General features: G+C 43.8%; 1 protein-coding gene across 2 annotated transcripts in view; it reads left to right on the top strand.

Moving 5' to 3' along the window:
- SLC4A9 (solute carrier family 4 member 9) overlaps positions 1-11966 on the top strand; it is a 37436-nt gene extending 25470 nt beyond the window's left edge. For both annotated transcript variants that reach the window (XM_083748589.1, XM_083748588.1), the window contains exons 16-22: positions 4114-4292; positions 5028-5100; positions 5430-5498; positions 6744-6917; positions 9054-9209; positions 10366-10470; positions 11189-11966. In XM_083748589.1, the coding sequence (XP_083604715.1) occupies positions 4114-4292; positions 5028-5100; positions 5430-5498; positions 6744-6917; positions 9054-9209; positions 10366-10419 (705 nt within the window). In that variant the 3' untranslated portion in view covers positions 10420-10470; positions 11189-11966. The remainder of the gene's footprint in view (positions 1-4113; positions 4293-5027; positions 5101-5429; positions 5499-6743; positions 6918-9053; positions 9210-10365; positions 10471-11188) is intronic.
- The last annotated feature ends 4224 nt before the right edge of the window (positions 11967-16190 follow it).

Here is a 16190-nt window from a genome sequence, read left to right as displayed (position 1 = left end):
TGATTCCAAGCCAAAGGCCAGGCGGAACAACTCTGTCTTACAGGCCCTGCGGAAATAAATCAGATCCTGCAGGGCCCTGGTCTCATGAGACAGAGCGTTCCACCAGGCTGGTGCCAGTGTTAAGAAGGCCCTGGCTCTGGTTGAGGCTAATCTGACTTCCTTAGGGCCCGGGACCACTAGGGTGTTGCTATTTATGAACCTTGAGGCTCTCTGTGGGGCAGACCGGGAGAGGCGGTCCCGTAGGTACAAGGGTCCTAGGCTATGAAGGGCTTTAAAGGTCAAAACCAGCACTATACATTACGTCAGCCACAATCTCTACCAATCCTGTATCTGTCCAATATTTTTTTTTTTAATGAAAGGCATTCTGGTGTGTGTGTGTGTGTGTGTGTCCCCAAAAAAACCCCAGATTCGATCTGTATTGCAAAAAAGAACAGTCTAGCTGTGTTTCCAGGTGTGCACCACCAGTTTCACCCTTCTGTGGAGTAGAGAGTTTAGCAGCCACTCTTTCCACAGCATTCCCTGCTGGGTTAATGGGCTGCAGTTCTATCCATACTCCTCTTTGCGAGCAGAAACTGGTTCCTCTGGTTGGGTTGTCTGAGGGAGTGCCTGGCATTTCTCTGCTGTGTGGCCTCTCGCTCTTAGCTGGCTCAGACGTCGGCTGTGCGTGCGCCTGTGTTTTGCTTTGTTGACTGCCAGCTTCTTGACGTGGCAGAAGCTCTTCCAGAGGGAGCCAAGGGTTAGGGTTCAATGAATCAGCACACATGGTATCCCAAGCCACATGGGGCCTGAGCCAGACCCTGCACCCATCATGGCCAGACCAAATGGACAGATAGGATTAGCCTGGAAGGCCAATTCTCTTTCCTTGGAGAAACAGCCACCTAGAAACATTCACAGAGACGTAGGAAATGCTTTTCTAAACCTCACATTCTGTGCTCAGTGATACAGTAGCTTTGTTTGCTTAAAAAAAGGCATCAAGGGAGAGGGATTATGTTCAAGGGAAAGTTGCTCAAGGATAGTGCTTTAGACCAAGGTATATGCCCAGCAAGGTCCGTATAGTTAAAGCCATGGTTTTCCCAGTAGTGATGTATGGAAGTGAGAGCTGGACCATCAAGAAGGCTGATCGCCGAAGAATGGATGCTTTTGAATTATGGTGCTGGAGGAGACTCTTGAGAGTCCCATGGACTGCAAGAAGATCAAACCTCTCCATTCTGAAGGAAATCAGCCCTGAGTGCTCACTGGAAGGACAGATCCTGAAGCTGAGGCTCCAATACTTTGGCCACCTCATGAGAAGAGAAGACTCCCTGGAAAAGACCCTGATGCTGGGAAAGATGGAGGGCACAAGGAGAAGGGGACGACAGAGGACGAGATGGTGGGACAGTGTTCTCGAAGCTACCAGCATGAGTTTGACCAAACTGCGGGAGGCAGTGGAAGACAGGAGGGCCTGGCGTGCTCTGGTCCATGGGGTCACGAAGAGTCGGACACGACTAAATGACTAAACAACAACAACAACATATGCCCAGCAGCTGGGGTTTGCATGAGATGTGACAGAACTTGCACCCCAAAGGGAAGATGGATGGCTGAGCCGGCTGCTGGCTGTCTGGCCCTTAAGTCCTTTACATTTGCAGATACAACCAAGATTCCAAAACTTAGGTGTGTCCAACATATACTTTTACCACAAGAGACAGAAAGCAGTCTTTGGATCTTGCCATTCACTCTGTTCTCATGGTCAGGATTTGTTTGTTTATTGGTTTATTTTATTTATCAGATTTAGCTGAGATTCCTGCATTGCAGGGGGTGGGCTAGATGACCCGTGGCTCCCTTCCAACGATTCTGTGACCCATCATTCTAACATTCAAGATGGCCAAGAGAAGAGGCTGTAACTCAGTGGTAGAAAATACGCTTAGCATGCAGAAGATCCTGAGACCTCAATCCCTGACAGCTCCAGATAGGACTGGAATAGACCCCAGCCTAAAACCCTGGAGTGTCAGTGTAGACGCTACTGAACAAGATGAATCAATGATCTGATTCCATGTATGGCAGCTCCCTGTGTTGCCCTCCTATGGTAAAATATATAAGGGCATCCTGGTTTGTGTTATGTAATCCTTTACCTGTGGCTATAGGGCTGTAAAGGTAAAGGGACCCCTGACCATTAGGTCCAGTCGTGGCCGACTCTGGGGTTGCGGCGCTCATCTTGCTTTACTGGCCAAGGGAGCCGGCGCACAGCTTCAGGGTCATGGGGCCAGCATGACTAAGCCGCTTCTGGCGAACCAGAGCAGCGCACGGAAACGCCGTTTACCTTCCTGCCGGAGCGGTACCTATTTATCTACTTGCACTTTGACGTGCTTTCGAACTGCTAGGTTGGCAGGAGCAGGGACCGAGCAATGGGAGCTCACCCCATCGTGGGGATTCGAACCGCCGACCTTCTGATCGGCAAGTCCTAGGCTCTGTGGTTTAACCCACAGCGCCACCCGCGTCCCATAGGGCGTTACATAAAGGTAATAAAGAATAACAATAATAACACTCCAAGGTTGCCTTGAGGTTTTTAGGGAACAGCTGCAATTTCCTTCCATGGTCACCTAGACATGACCCAAGCGCCTTTTAGTTTTTTATTCACTCCACAAAGTAAAGTGCCTCTAACTTGTGAAACCTGGGGTAGGGGAAGATGATGTCCAGAAAGAGACGGGATGATTCTGATAGTTTCCTTCCCTCCCCCACACCCACCCAAAGTCTAAAATGTTTCTCTGGCTATTATGCAACTTCCAAAGGTACAAGAGTCCAGCTGGGCACAGAAGACTGGATATCATATTACAGTGGTACCTCGGGTTACAGACGCTTCAGGGTACAGACTCCGCTAACCCAGAAATATTACCTCGGGTTAAGAACTTTGCTTCAGAATGAGAACAGAAATCGTGCAGCGGCAGTGGGAGGCCCCGTTAGGTAAAGTGGTCTTCAGGTTAAGAACAGTTTCAGGTTAAGAACGGACCTCTGGAATGAATTAAGTACTTAACCCGAGGTACCACTGTAAATTGTCCTTATTCTCGAACCCCTTCAGTCTCTGATGCTGCTTAATAAAAGCTTTCACCTTGTTATAGTTAACGGGGCTGTTGGATAGGAATTGCACCACCATCCCATGCACGTTCTTGTTCACCACAGCATCTTCAATGTCTTCGGTGAGCTGAAGTGGGCAGGCTACTAACTAGCAACGGCAGGATCTCTTGGTTCATTTCAGTTCTCTGGTTCATAATTTTTCCATTTGTAAATTCAGTTCTTCATGTGTTGAATTTAAAAAAAAAATCCTCATTGGTTTTTCTTTAAAAACACATCTATTTCTGTAGTTTTGACTAATTGTTCATTTTTTGCAAGCAATTTCCCCTTAATATAATGCAGTTTTGTATGTTACTTCCACTAATATCTTCATTTTTATGCACACTTTTGCCTAATCTATGCATTTTTGTAAAATATATTTTGGTTGGGGGGAAAATATTGCAAAATTCAGATGTGTGAATTTGGAAGGATAGCTGTGTTTCAATTTGCACATTCTTTCAGAGAGTGTGAATTTCTTAGATTAGGATAGAAGTACAAACTGAATTGAATTGCTCCTCCTCATCCTGACTCCTCCAACAGCTTAAGATCCCTCCTGGTATGCTGAATCATGCAAGTAGTTGTCATGGAGTACCGGTAAATGGATAACAAACAAAGCCCCCTTTGTGCTATAAAAGGTTTTCTAGGAGGCTGACAATACACTCAAAAGAGACTTCATGTTGTTCTTAATAGCTTTGGGTGTATAGGAGCCCAATCCTGATAAGGTGCTGAGGCATGCGTGGTAGAGGACAGTTGCCATGAATTGGACACTTTCATACAAGAACATATAATTCCCAGAATCCACAAGGCCACTTAGGGAGTGTGTGTTGACCTCCAACTCTGTTTTGGCCCTCTCTGCTTCTCTGACTCCCAAGGCTGCTGCTGCAAGGCATCTTATATTGCTTGTCATGGGGGAAATTGTATTTGTTGCAAGAAATCAAAAGACACCTAAAATGGGAAATAAGAGGCAAGGCTTTACTGTGTATTCTTCAGCCTGAGTCTCCTGTTACTAACATGGCTGTCCTGTTGCAGAAAGGGGCAGGATTTCACCTGGATTTCTTCTGCGTTTCCTTGCTGATGATCTTTACCTCCATCCTGGGTTTGCCCTGGTATGTGTCGGCCACAGTCATTTCTTTGGCCCACATGGACAGCCTTAAGAAGGAGAGCACCACTTGCGCTCCAGGGGAGCAGCCAAAGTTCCTTGGAATCAGGTATGGTGCATTATGCGTCCTTATTCCACAGCTGTCGCTTGAGGCTCAGGAGACCTTGGTGGCGCAGAGTGCTTTTAATAATAATAATAATAATAATAAATTTTATTTATACCCCCCCTCCTCACCAGAGCCAGGCTCAGGGCGGCTAACACCAAATCACAGTAAAAACATAATAGGGGGGGGAAGAGGGGGGGAGGGGAAAAAAATTAAAATACAGGTTAAAATGCAATTTAAAATGCAGCCTCATTATAAAGCGGCTGATAAATCAAGACCATAAGGGGAGGGAAACATAAGGGTCAGACTGAGTCCAAACCAAAGGCCAGGCGGAACAGCTCTGTCTTACAGGGCTTGCAGGAAGATGTCAAGTCCCGCAAGGCCCTAGTCTCTCGTGACAGAGAGTTCCACTACGTCGAGGCCAGTGCTGAAAAGGCCCAGGCCCTAGTTGAAACCAATCTAACCTCCTTGAGGCTTGGGACCTCCAAAGTGTTGTTATTTGTGGACCTTAAGGTCCTCCGTGGGGAATACCAGGAGAGGCAGTCCGGTAGGTACAAGGGTCCTAGGCCGTATCACTTTCCATCTGCATTGGCTGGTGGCCCAGCTGCGCCCCTCTCTGGACACAGATGGCCTGTCTTCTGTTGGCTATGCTCTGGCGACCTCTAGGTTAGATTACTGTAACAAGTTATATGTGGGGCTGCCTCTGAAGATGGTTGAAATATAAAGTGCTTTTCCTTGCAGGGAGCAAAGGGTGACAGGTCTGATGGTCTTCATCCTAACAGGATTGTCTGTGTTTTTGGCACCTGTACTCAAGGTAAGAAAAGCCTTTATTTGTTTGTAAGTTGCAAGCGCTTCTCTTCTCCCTTCTCTGTTAGATACTTGCCAATAGTGGCTAATGATGGTTCTAGACATGGTTTGATTACAAAACATTAAACTTGCCTGCTGTCAAGTACTCTTACATTTGCTGCAGACTCTAAATCGGCAAGACTGCCAAAATTGCCTGTAATATACAATTATTAGAAGTTCAGGAGTTCTGCCCTTCTTTGCATCTAATCATTCTTAAGGTCTCATGGACAGTTAATGTTTTCTAGAATTCAATCTTTGCGTAGTCATGCTTATATTTTGGATTTGATTTCCCCTCAGTTTATCCCAATGCCTGTGCTGTATGGCATCTTCCTCTACATGGGTGTGTCTGCACTCAGCAGCATTCAGGTGAGTGCAAAACAGCAGGGGAAGTATTTTTGGATTGTGGGGAAGGAGGTGCTGTGACCGATTTCTAGCTCCCTCAGTAGGGCAGCTATTGAAGACTGTGCAAGATGGAAGGCGGTGTCAATGTGAGTTGCGTCTGGCCAGAACAGGGTTCCCCAAACTTCTGGGTTCACTGAGACCTTGATGAGCTTTTGCAGTACAGAACCCCCCCCCAAATTCTTAGGAGTATAAATAAAATAAAGTATTTTGATTTTTACTTGTGTTGCCGTTGCTTATTTTGTGACTGGACATGAGAGAAAAAAATGGAAGGAGGGTTTGCTCCTCCTCCTCCTCCTCCTCCCACCTATAAAATAGGCTTTAAAAATGGACTTGAGAACTTCTTAATGTAGCAGCCTTGTGGCGGCAGCCTTTCTAAAACCTCCTCCAAGTTCCCCAAAGGCGGGTTGTTTATATACCTTTGGGGGAGGGAAAGAGTCATGTTAGAATTGTGTTTGTGTGTGTGTGTGTGTACACATACACATTATGTATGTTATGTATGTATGTATGCATGCATGTATATGAACGTCTGCACCTATATGCAATATTTTAGTGTTAAAGGAGCATGGTCTGGGAATACGGCATTGTGGAAACATGGTTTCCATTGTATGGTTTTTTAAAAACACGTTTTATCATTAATTAGGTGATGGTGAATCATATATGCAGTGCTTTTTTAAAAAGGGGGGCTGTAGCCCATCTGAAGCATAAGGGGCAGGGAATGACCAATGGCTTAGCCAGCATTTCATTCCCTGGAAGACAGATCTGTCATTTTAACTGTGAACCTGGGAGGAAGCTGGGCTTGTGATGCAACTGAGGGATCTGCTCTGAGCTTTATTCTTGTGTTATCTTTGTCATCACATTAAAACACATAGGAATCCCCAAAAGAGTGCCTCTAATCCAGGGGCTGTTGGCAGAATAGAATAATATAATTTACAATGATTCACGTATATTATCTCAGTGATTCTTACAACAGCCTTGTAAGGTAGGCTAGTATCATCCCCATAGATCAGATATACGGGTTTGCCTAATGATACTACTAAATATGGCCAAGTTAGGATCTGAACCAAGTGCTTCCCAGCTCATTCTTAACCAATACACTATGCCTACTTTAGTAAAACTAACATTTTCAGTGAACTGGAGTTCCCCTAAGGAGTATTTGATGCCTGCCAGAAGGTTCTCCACATCATGTCTCATGTTTTCCTCTACTCTCAGCTCACAGACAGACTCCAGCTCTTGCTCATGCCTGCCAAACACCAGCCGGACTTCATTTACCTCCGTCATGTTCCTCTACGCCAAGTGCATCTCTTCACCTTCATCCAGGTGCTCTGCCTGGCTGTTTTGTGGATCATTAAATCGACGGCAGCTGCCATAATCTTCCCATTAATGGTAAGAGTCTTTAGGGCAGGGATGAGTTTCTTCTGGTTGCTCCACCTGTGGATTCAGTGAGAGAATTTACCCAACTACTTTCTCTCCTGGCTTTTGCTATATATTGAACTCCTTTATTATCCACTCTAGCGCAGTGTGAATTTTACCTTCCCACTCCAGGACTTTCTAGCCCTCGATTCCTCCTGATGACACCTGACTAGAGAGAAAATGCATTTGCCCACAAAGATCTCTTAAAAATTCTCCCTTACAAATGCTGGTGTCTGCTATTTGCCGAATATTTACCAAATATTATTTGACTGTTTTATAACCCATGTCAGTATTCTACTTCCACAGAAATTTTATATTGGTATTTATAAAAGTAATATTTCATTATTGGAGCTTCAATACGTCTTGATAGCTGTCGTATGGTGGCTACATTTGTGTTTTGCTTTTTAATCAGAAAAAAACACTTTGCTGCCACTTTGAGCACTGTCTTGGCTGCCCTCAGTAGCCCAGTGGCATTCCCTTAACATTTGGGGCAGAATGTCCATGGGAATGATGCCGTTTCCATCAGCATTCTCTACCAAATTTCAGAGAAAATGGGGCAATCAAGTAATTGCTTCAAATCCTCACAAAAATTCTTCAACATTTTAGTGTACATTCTCCTTATAAACACATTTTGCATGGTTTTGACTTGCATACACATTTTTGCAGGCAATTTCTCCTGACACGATGCATTTTTGGATGCTATTTTCAACAATTTGTTCATTTTTATGCACTCCTTTCCCACATCTATGTGTTTTTGTAAACATTGTTTGGTTAGAGAACTACATTGTGAAATTCAGAGAAGTGTGACTTTTGCAGGGTGGTCACGTATCAGGTCTCGTTCGCACTTCCGCTTGACCGGTGCCTCAAGAGAACCAGCCCAAGAGTTTTTCCGTTTGCCCTGCTGCTTTGCCTGAGAAAAACCTCTCTCTTTACTGCTGAATTGGAGCAAAGGTCAACCTGCAGAAAACTTGACTGACATTTGCCCTGATTCAGCAGTAAGGAGGAAAGCAGCACACTTATGGATGAACCCGCAGTCCATTTATTGATTTGGTAAATGCAAATGTCATAAATTTGGTCTTAAATGTTAAATGAATTGCATTTCTTCACCATCCCTAGAAGGTGGCATTTTTTTAAGGCACAAAAGCGCGTCAGGGGTGGGGGAGAGACCTTAGCGGCTTTATATTTCAGAATAAGCCCACCTCTGCCTAAAAGTACCACGGAAAGTACCACAAACTGTTGAGCCCCAGCACCATTCTCTGTGTTGCTACCCAACCTGTTGACTTTATCTTTAGTTCCTCCCTCTTCCTTTCTCCATATATCCAATCTGTTGCCAAGCCAGGCCATTTCTCACTATACAGCATTGCAAAATGTTCTCTGCCCTGTCAGCTAAACTGGTTTGTGCTCCAGTTATCTCCTGCTTTGACTAATGCAACCATCTTTGACTAATGACATTCTGCCCTCTCACTGAGATCCAAAACTCTACTGCCAGGGTAATTTCTCTCTCTCATTACTCTGATCATGTGATTCCTTCCCTCAGATCCCTATTTCAGCGTCTAATCCTTTTCATATCTAGCACAAACTCCTTATTCTTACTTTGTTGAAGTTTTCCAACTCTACATATTTGCCCTTGTTTCCTGTTATCTCCCTGCTGTTGCCTTTTCTCCTCCAACACCTCATGCTCAGCCACCCAAAGGTCTCCTCTCTCTTAGGTGACCCTGCCATTCTTCCTAGATGCCCCCCATGACTTGCATTCCCCCTCAAGACACTTCCATGGTGTTGCCTTTTTTCTTCCAGTTTTTTCTCAAGCCCTGGCCCCTTACATGATGCAGCTTTTAGCAAAACCCCCTTAGCCCTCATCCCCAAATAAAACCTAAATATGCATAGCTGTGCCTTTTCCTCTTTCCTCTTTCTTTCTTTCTTTCTTTCCTCATTGCCATTTTTCTTTTTATTGTCTCTCCAATTGTCAAAATAGATATTGCATGCTCCTTGTGGGCAGGGACCTATCATGTTGCTTCAATTACTCTGCAATGTCCCACATGCATTGATAGTGCTATGTGAGTTATTAATAATCATAATAAAACTTTGTGTGGTGACGTTCTGGTCTTCTAGCTGCTGGCTCTGGTGGGTATACGGAAGGGAATGGAGTACATCTTCTCCTCACATCACCTGGCTTGGCTGGATGACATCATGCCAGAAAAGGACAGGAAGGAAGAAGAGGAAAAGCTGAAGAGGAAGCAAGATCAGGACGAGAGTGACAATGAGGATGTAAGCAAGCAGCACTAACATTATGGGGGTAGAGGAGGTTGGGGATGGGGCTGAACTGGCTGGAAATTACACCCCCCCCCCCATCTCAACATACCAATGTGATGGAGCAAGGAAGGAAGTAAACCAATGTAACCATCTTATGTGCCGTGAGGGGCTGATGAAACCACCGTGTGGCTGGTTCAGAACTCTTCGTGAGTACCAGTCTCTTTTTCATTATTAAGTCCATTTATAAAGAGGGGAAATACTCCATCAGACCACTTCAAAGAATGGAACAAGTCAATCAAATATGCTGATGCTTCAGTTTTGAGAAGTGCCTGACTCTGTGCTTTGGTATTGGTGGGCACAAAACTGAAGGTATTTGTTGGCTGTCACAGAAATACATCTGTCAAATCTATGCTATGTGTATGCCTGTAGGAACTAGTCCCCCACATCCATTCAAAGAGAGACTCCAATGGTCCCACCATCTGTGTTCTTATTGTACCCATGGAAAGTTATCCTATCACAAAACTTATCCTTTGAAAGGACAAGGTGGCAAGACTAATTCAAATGTGTTTGTGTGTACAGAGGCACACACGGGTGCGCCATCTCCAGGGAGCTGCTCTTTATTCTTCTGGATCCTTCCTTACTCAGATCTTAGTGCTGCCTCACTCTTCACCAGTAATTGTAGTCTAGGGGCCAAATGGTACTAGTGTAATAATCCAGTCCGTTTTGGCCATTCGGAGGGTTGTGCCAACTTGGGAGCAAGAAAGAGTGAGATTTAAAGTCCACCTCCCTGGCATTAGTCAGCAATCCACAGGAATGTTTTGAGTTTGCAGCCTAGCTTTCCTTGCAGTTTTCCCAGCTAAGGCCATGAAGCTGATATTTCTGACAGGGTGCGTGGTTTTTGCAAATCATTTTTCTCAGGAGAAGAGTTGGCATCTCTTTCCATGGACCTAGATTAGAAGCTTCCTGCTGGGTAGAAAGGTCTGGGGGTGCCACTCTGAAGCTGGACCTTGCTCTTGAGACCCACTGAGAACCTGGGTCTCTTTCACCCATTCTGTCTCCTGTCACTTCACCCTTTGGAAGTGGCTTTTCAGAGGCAGGGAAAACCAAAAGTGTGTGTGTGTGCTACCTTGTCTGTCACTTTATTAACTCCTTGTCCTTTGTTCCTTTTTAGTCTGAACTTATGTACCAAGAAAAAGGACCAGAAATCAACATCTCTGTGAACTGAACAGACTGAGACTCACCAGCGGACAAGGCAAAAGATGACCATGTGTGATATGTAAGGCTGGACTGCCTTTAGGAGTTAGGGAAATATTTGCCAAATCACAGAATAAATGCTAAGAGGGAAAGCTTAAGGGATAATAATAATAATATTAATAATAATAATAATAATAATAATAATAATAATAGGATGTCCCAATTTTCATTGGAGAAATGTTGGAGGGTATGAGAAATACCTGTACACATGCCCAGAACAGAAAAGGCTGTGGAGGGCAAAGGGAGGAAGGATGAAAAAAACTCTTCCAAATACATTCCATCAGTCTCTGCCCAGCACTATAGATGAAAGTGGCAGGATAGCAATAAATATCCATTACTATCAAAGAGGGAATGCATGGAAGCTAACACACCAAACATCCATATAGAGAGAACTTGGGTCTGAACTTGTGTTAGGAGGCTCACACCTGGAAGTATCTGCTTTCTTCTTCTTCTTTTTAATGGCAGCACTTCTTCACGTACATTGAGATAAGGGCTAAATCTGCTCTCTGTCCAGGTACCCAATGTTTAGAGGGGAGGAATGTTCCTCAGATATGTTTTTAATTGTAGCCCCTTTCCTTTGCCCAAAGCAGGGGTGTCCAAACTTTTTTCAAAGAGGGCCAGATTTGATGAAGTGAACATGAGAAGCAAGGCCCTTCCTTGATTTGGAGTGGGGTGCAGAACAAGAATAACCATAATTGTGTGAGAGACAAAGACTGTCATAATGCTCTTCTCATCTGCAGACAACCCCATAAGCTGTTTCCTGTAAGCAGTCTCAGAGGAAGGAGACAGCCGGCACTTAGAAGACCAGCTCTGATACTCTGCAGAATCTGGCTGATCTGTGATGGGTCTCACAGGAAGAGGAAAGCAAAGCATTTGATATAATGAAAGCATAAGGCGGGGGGGGGTGCATAGGCACTCTTTCTGTCCATCGCTCTTACATGCATGTTGTTGTGCTGAGCAGACCATATTGGAATGTTCCTTGTTCCACTTTGCTACCATGTCATCTAGATAGTCAGCATGTGTGAATTCACTAGGGATGGAAGGATCTCTCTGTTTCTCATTTATCTAATCTTAAATTTGCATTTTAAAAATCCTCAGGAAAATTCACCAGAATTTTACAGCAGTGTGAATTTCTTTTCAAACACATTTTTATGAGGTTTTGACCAGTGTACGCATTCTTGCAAGCAGTCTCTCCTAATATAATACATTTTATATGTTATTTTCACTAATATGTATGTTTTTATACGCAATTTCTCCTATTGTATACCTTTTGATAAACACAGTTTGTAAAATTTGGATAAGTGCGAATTCCAAAGGATAGTTGTTTAAGTTCATGTATTGTTTCAAGAAGTGTGAATTCGTTATATTTGCCTTTAAATATGAACTGGATTGCATCCTTCCCCAATCCCCAGGCATCACTGATGTATTTATTTATGAAACTATTGACATTCCTGTGCAACTTACGCTTCATTTTAAAGGCTCTCTAGTTATGCTAAATAAAATATACTAAAAAGGTCATTGCTGCTGCATTCATTTATTTATCAGAGATAAATGTTGGACCAGTTTTTATCACTTATGATAGTTTATATGCAAGCCTTCTAAGGGAGCGGTTGTCTATCTGGAGCTTTGGAAGAGGCTGTGATCAATATGCTGAGGATGACACACCCTGCTCTCTATTTCTTCAGCTAAGCCACCGGGACTTGTCTTGAAGACGGTTTGGAAGCTGCAACTAGATCAGAATGCTGCTGCTACTGCTTGCCTAGCCATGAGCTTAGGCAAGTGAGAACATCTAGAACCCTGGTTTCCAATATATGTGCAGAGTCTCTGCGGATGCAAGAGGTTCTTCACTACAGTCAGTCTTCACATGGGTTCTGCAACACCTGAAGAGGGCTGGAGGCTTTTTGTCCTTCACAAAGAGATCTATGTTTTGTCAGGATTCATGCACCAAGTGACTACAAAACCCCAAATTAGAAAATTTAACATAAACATCTTTATGCATTTATGGGCTAAAGGAGGTGTCACAAAACTCTTGTCTCCTCAACTTTAATTTGCAGTTTCCCATTCTATCCCAGGTGGGTTGTTTCACAGCACCTTAAGTACTCAGATCGAAGTAGAATTAAAATGGAGGTTCCAAATATCACTCAGTATGGCAATGTATTATCCAGCAACATCTTTCTCTGTAGTCAATATTAATTTTAAAGGTTTACTCTCAAGCAAATCCCATTTCCCAATAAAGTTTGCAGGTCCTGCCTGTTTTGTTGCTTCCCCTTGAGCACGCCTAAAGGGTTAATGATGAACTGCTGCTTAATTGCCCCTTGAATGCCTTTTCTTTGAACATTCCAACTTTTTATTGAATTTTAGTGTTGCCCACACAAACATGTAGAAACAGAAAAAGCAGGTACGTAAGAAAAAGAAAACGTAATAGAGTTGCAGAATGAAATAAAAACAGCACACCAGGATACCAAATTTCAATCCTACTTCACTAAATATCAGGTGGTATTTAAATACCTCAACCATGATGAAGAATGAGAAGCTGGAGGGGTATGGGGAAATCCCTTGCTGCCAACAACTTGAGATTGATAATAAAGTGGGGGATTACTTGGCCTCAGAAAGGGTTACTAATGCTGTGAAGCTTAATGTAGTAGTAGTAGTAGTAGTAGCAGCAGCAGCAGCAGCAGCAGCAGCAGCGGTGTAGTGTACGCAAGAGGCTGCTGGATCCATCAATGGCCCATCTAGTCCAGCATTCTGTTCTTGAAGCCTGCAAGCAAGACCTGAGCCAGTGGCACTCTCCCTACCTAGGATTCTGAGCAACTGGCCTTCAGAAGCATGCTGCCTACAATAGGAGAGGAAAAACATAAGTCCTCATGGCTACCAGCCATGAACAGCCTTGTCCTTCCTGAATTATGTAACCCTCTTTAAAGCCATCCAGTTTGGCGGTCATCTCTGCCTCCTGGCACCACAGCCTTCTTTCTGAGGTGAGGCAACCAGAACGTGTGCAATACTCCCAAGTTGAGCCACGTCGTAAATTTGTATAATGGCATTATGAGTTTGGGGCATATGGGGTGTTAGGGAAGGGTTAGTACCTCTGGTGGGGGACATGACATGCTCCTTCTGGGGGTGTTTTTCCACCATTGGTCCCCACACTGCACCCAGCTCTCACCTGTGAGAAGATGTCAGCAGCCACACACCAGCAACAGCTTCAACTGACTGGCTAAACCAGGTTAAGATGGGTCTCTTCCTGATGTTTAGTTGGAATCTCCTTTCTTATTATTTGAATCCATTGGTTCAGGTCCTCCCCTCCGGAGCAGAAGCTTGTTTCATCTTCCATGTGACAACCCTTTACATATTTGAAGAAGGCTATAACTCGTCTGTCTTCTCCAGGCTAAACATACTCAACTCCCTCAACTGTTCCTCATAAGGCTTGGTTTCAAAACACTTGATCATCTTGTTTGCCCTCCTCTGCACAAGTTCCAGCTTATCAATATCCTCCTTAAATAATGCCCAGAATTGAACACAATACTCCAGGTATGATCTGGCCAAGGCAGAATAGAACAGTATGACTTCCCTTGATCTAGACACTGTCAAGGGAGTAAAGCATTCTACCCTTGAGGTTGTGATCAGCTAACTCAGTCAGAACCACTTACACTGAAAACTTCACATGACAATGACAATCAGTGCTCTACCATATTGGTAAATGGTTCATTGGGTAAAAGTTGACTCTTTCTCTCCATCTTGAAGAGACGTGATTACAGTTGTCTGTAAACGGGTTCAAACTCCTTCTCCTTGACCCTTCACTTGCCTATGGCAGATTTTGTAGGTGGATGAAGCTGTTAGAATTCCTGCTCCATGATTGCAGTCATGGGATTTTTGTCTATCACATGATGGTGTATGTTTTGACTCCACAGAGTGGTAAATGATGGAGACAGGATGTTTGTGTTACCGTGTTCTGTGAAGTGGGACTATTGTCCTTTGTTCTTTCTCTTTGCTGACTGGTGCTAGAGAGAGAGGGAGCTATGTTGCAGTGCTCCGTGTGTGTTTATATGTAAATAAAGTAGATTAGCCAAAATGCTGAGTTGCTGAGGTCTGTTATGCAAATGCGAACACTCTACGGATCCCTAAGTGTGCCAATGTCTGTTGGCATCGGTTGCTGTGATGTTCGGGCTGAAGAAAGCTAATGAAGCTTCCGAACGATTGACCAGGAGGGAGAGAACATGCCAGTTGGGCATGTGTCTCTGCCAGGGTCCTACTTGAGTGTAGGACAAGCTCCTGACAGAAGCCAGGAAGCAGACAGCTGACTAATCCCTAGGCCTATGAAACAGAATACCATGTTCTGTGCATAAGCTCCAATTGTCCCTATTTAATGATAACTATTACTGGTAAAGCACTGTCCTTATTTTGCCTTCTCTCAGGAGTTCACTGAGTTTAGTAGTATTTACTCCAAAGTAAGCATCAGGGGCTGCCAACTTAAAAAAATATATTGGTGGGGCCCAAGTAAGCCCTGCCCCACATAACTGAACACATGATATAGTGCCTGCACACCATTCGAATAGCAGTGCCCATCAATTTTGGGGGGGCCTCAAATATTTTATGAGGGGGCAAAGACCCCACAGCCACCAGGAGCTGGCTCCTATGGTAAGCATGTATAAGGGTTGTAGCTCAGTGACAGAGCATGTGTTCTGTATGCCCACTCAATACCCAGCATCTCCAGGTAAGGCTGAGCAAAACTTCCACTGAATATGATGGGAGAGCTGCTCTCAGTCAGTGTGCAGATAATACGGAGCTTGATGGACCTATGGTCCTGTTACTTATGTTCAAGACTGAGGCCATGACTACTTGTCCTGGGATGAAAGAGGCAAGGCAACCTCCCTGGTTTTTCTCTTTTGTTGTTGCTGCAATCTGATGCACACATACTTCTGGGATCAGGCTGCGAGCAGTTATGCTATTTTTTTAGTGGGGGAACAGGGATCCCCCAGATTCCTTGGTGCCAGATTTCTCCCTCTAGATTGTTGGGTGCAGGGATTTAATTAGAACTTTGAGAATTAAGGTGAGCTGACAGGTTGAGCTTGTTCTTCTACCAGACAGAGCAGGAAAGGGAGATGAAGGCCCTACAACTGATACATCGCAAAATAATAATAATAATAATAATAATAATAATAATAATAATAATAATTATACCCCACCCATCTGGCTAGGCTTCCCCAGCCACTCTGGGCAGCTTCCAGTAAAATATCAAAAATAATAAAATGTCAAACATAAAAAACTTCCCGATATAGAAAAAGACCCTATTGGTAACTGAGGGGGTGGTTGCCTGAGCAAAGTTAGTGTGATTTCACACAGAAAAAAGTTGTCCTTTTTCACAGAGGTTTTTGGCAAGGTGTTCTGGGAACAAGGAAGAAGAAATTAGGCAGAACTCCATGCAGGGATTCAAAGGCAGCCGCTCTTGCTTTTATTATATATTTTGTGTTCTAACTTTTTGTTTTTATGTTGTGAACCGCCCTGTGAAGGGCGATACAGTATACAAATTTAATAAATAATAATACAAAGTTAATAATGATAATCAGTGCTTTTTTCTGGGGGTCTGCATACCCCTAAAGATTTTGTGAATCTTTGTACTTTTGTCCAATTACTGTATTTTTCCCAATTTGAATTATAAAATGGTGATTTTATTGAGTCAAAATGAGAGTACCCCTAAACATTTTTAAAGAAAAAAAGCACCAATAATAATGCTGGCTGGCTGGAACA

The sequence above is a fragment of the Podarcis gaigeae genome (assembly GCF_964106915.1).
Source record: "Podarcis gaigeae genome assembly, chromosome: 7".
In the NCBI taxonomy this organism is placed as follows: Eukaryota; Metazoa; Chordata; class Lepidosauria; order Squamata; family Lacertidae; genus Podarcis; species Podarcis gaigeae.
The sequence above is the reverse complement of the archived record's forward strand: the minus strand, read 5'-3'. Positions and strand labels throughout refer to the sequence as shown.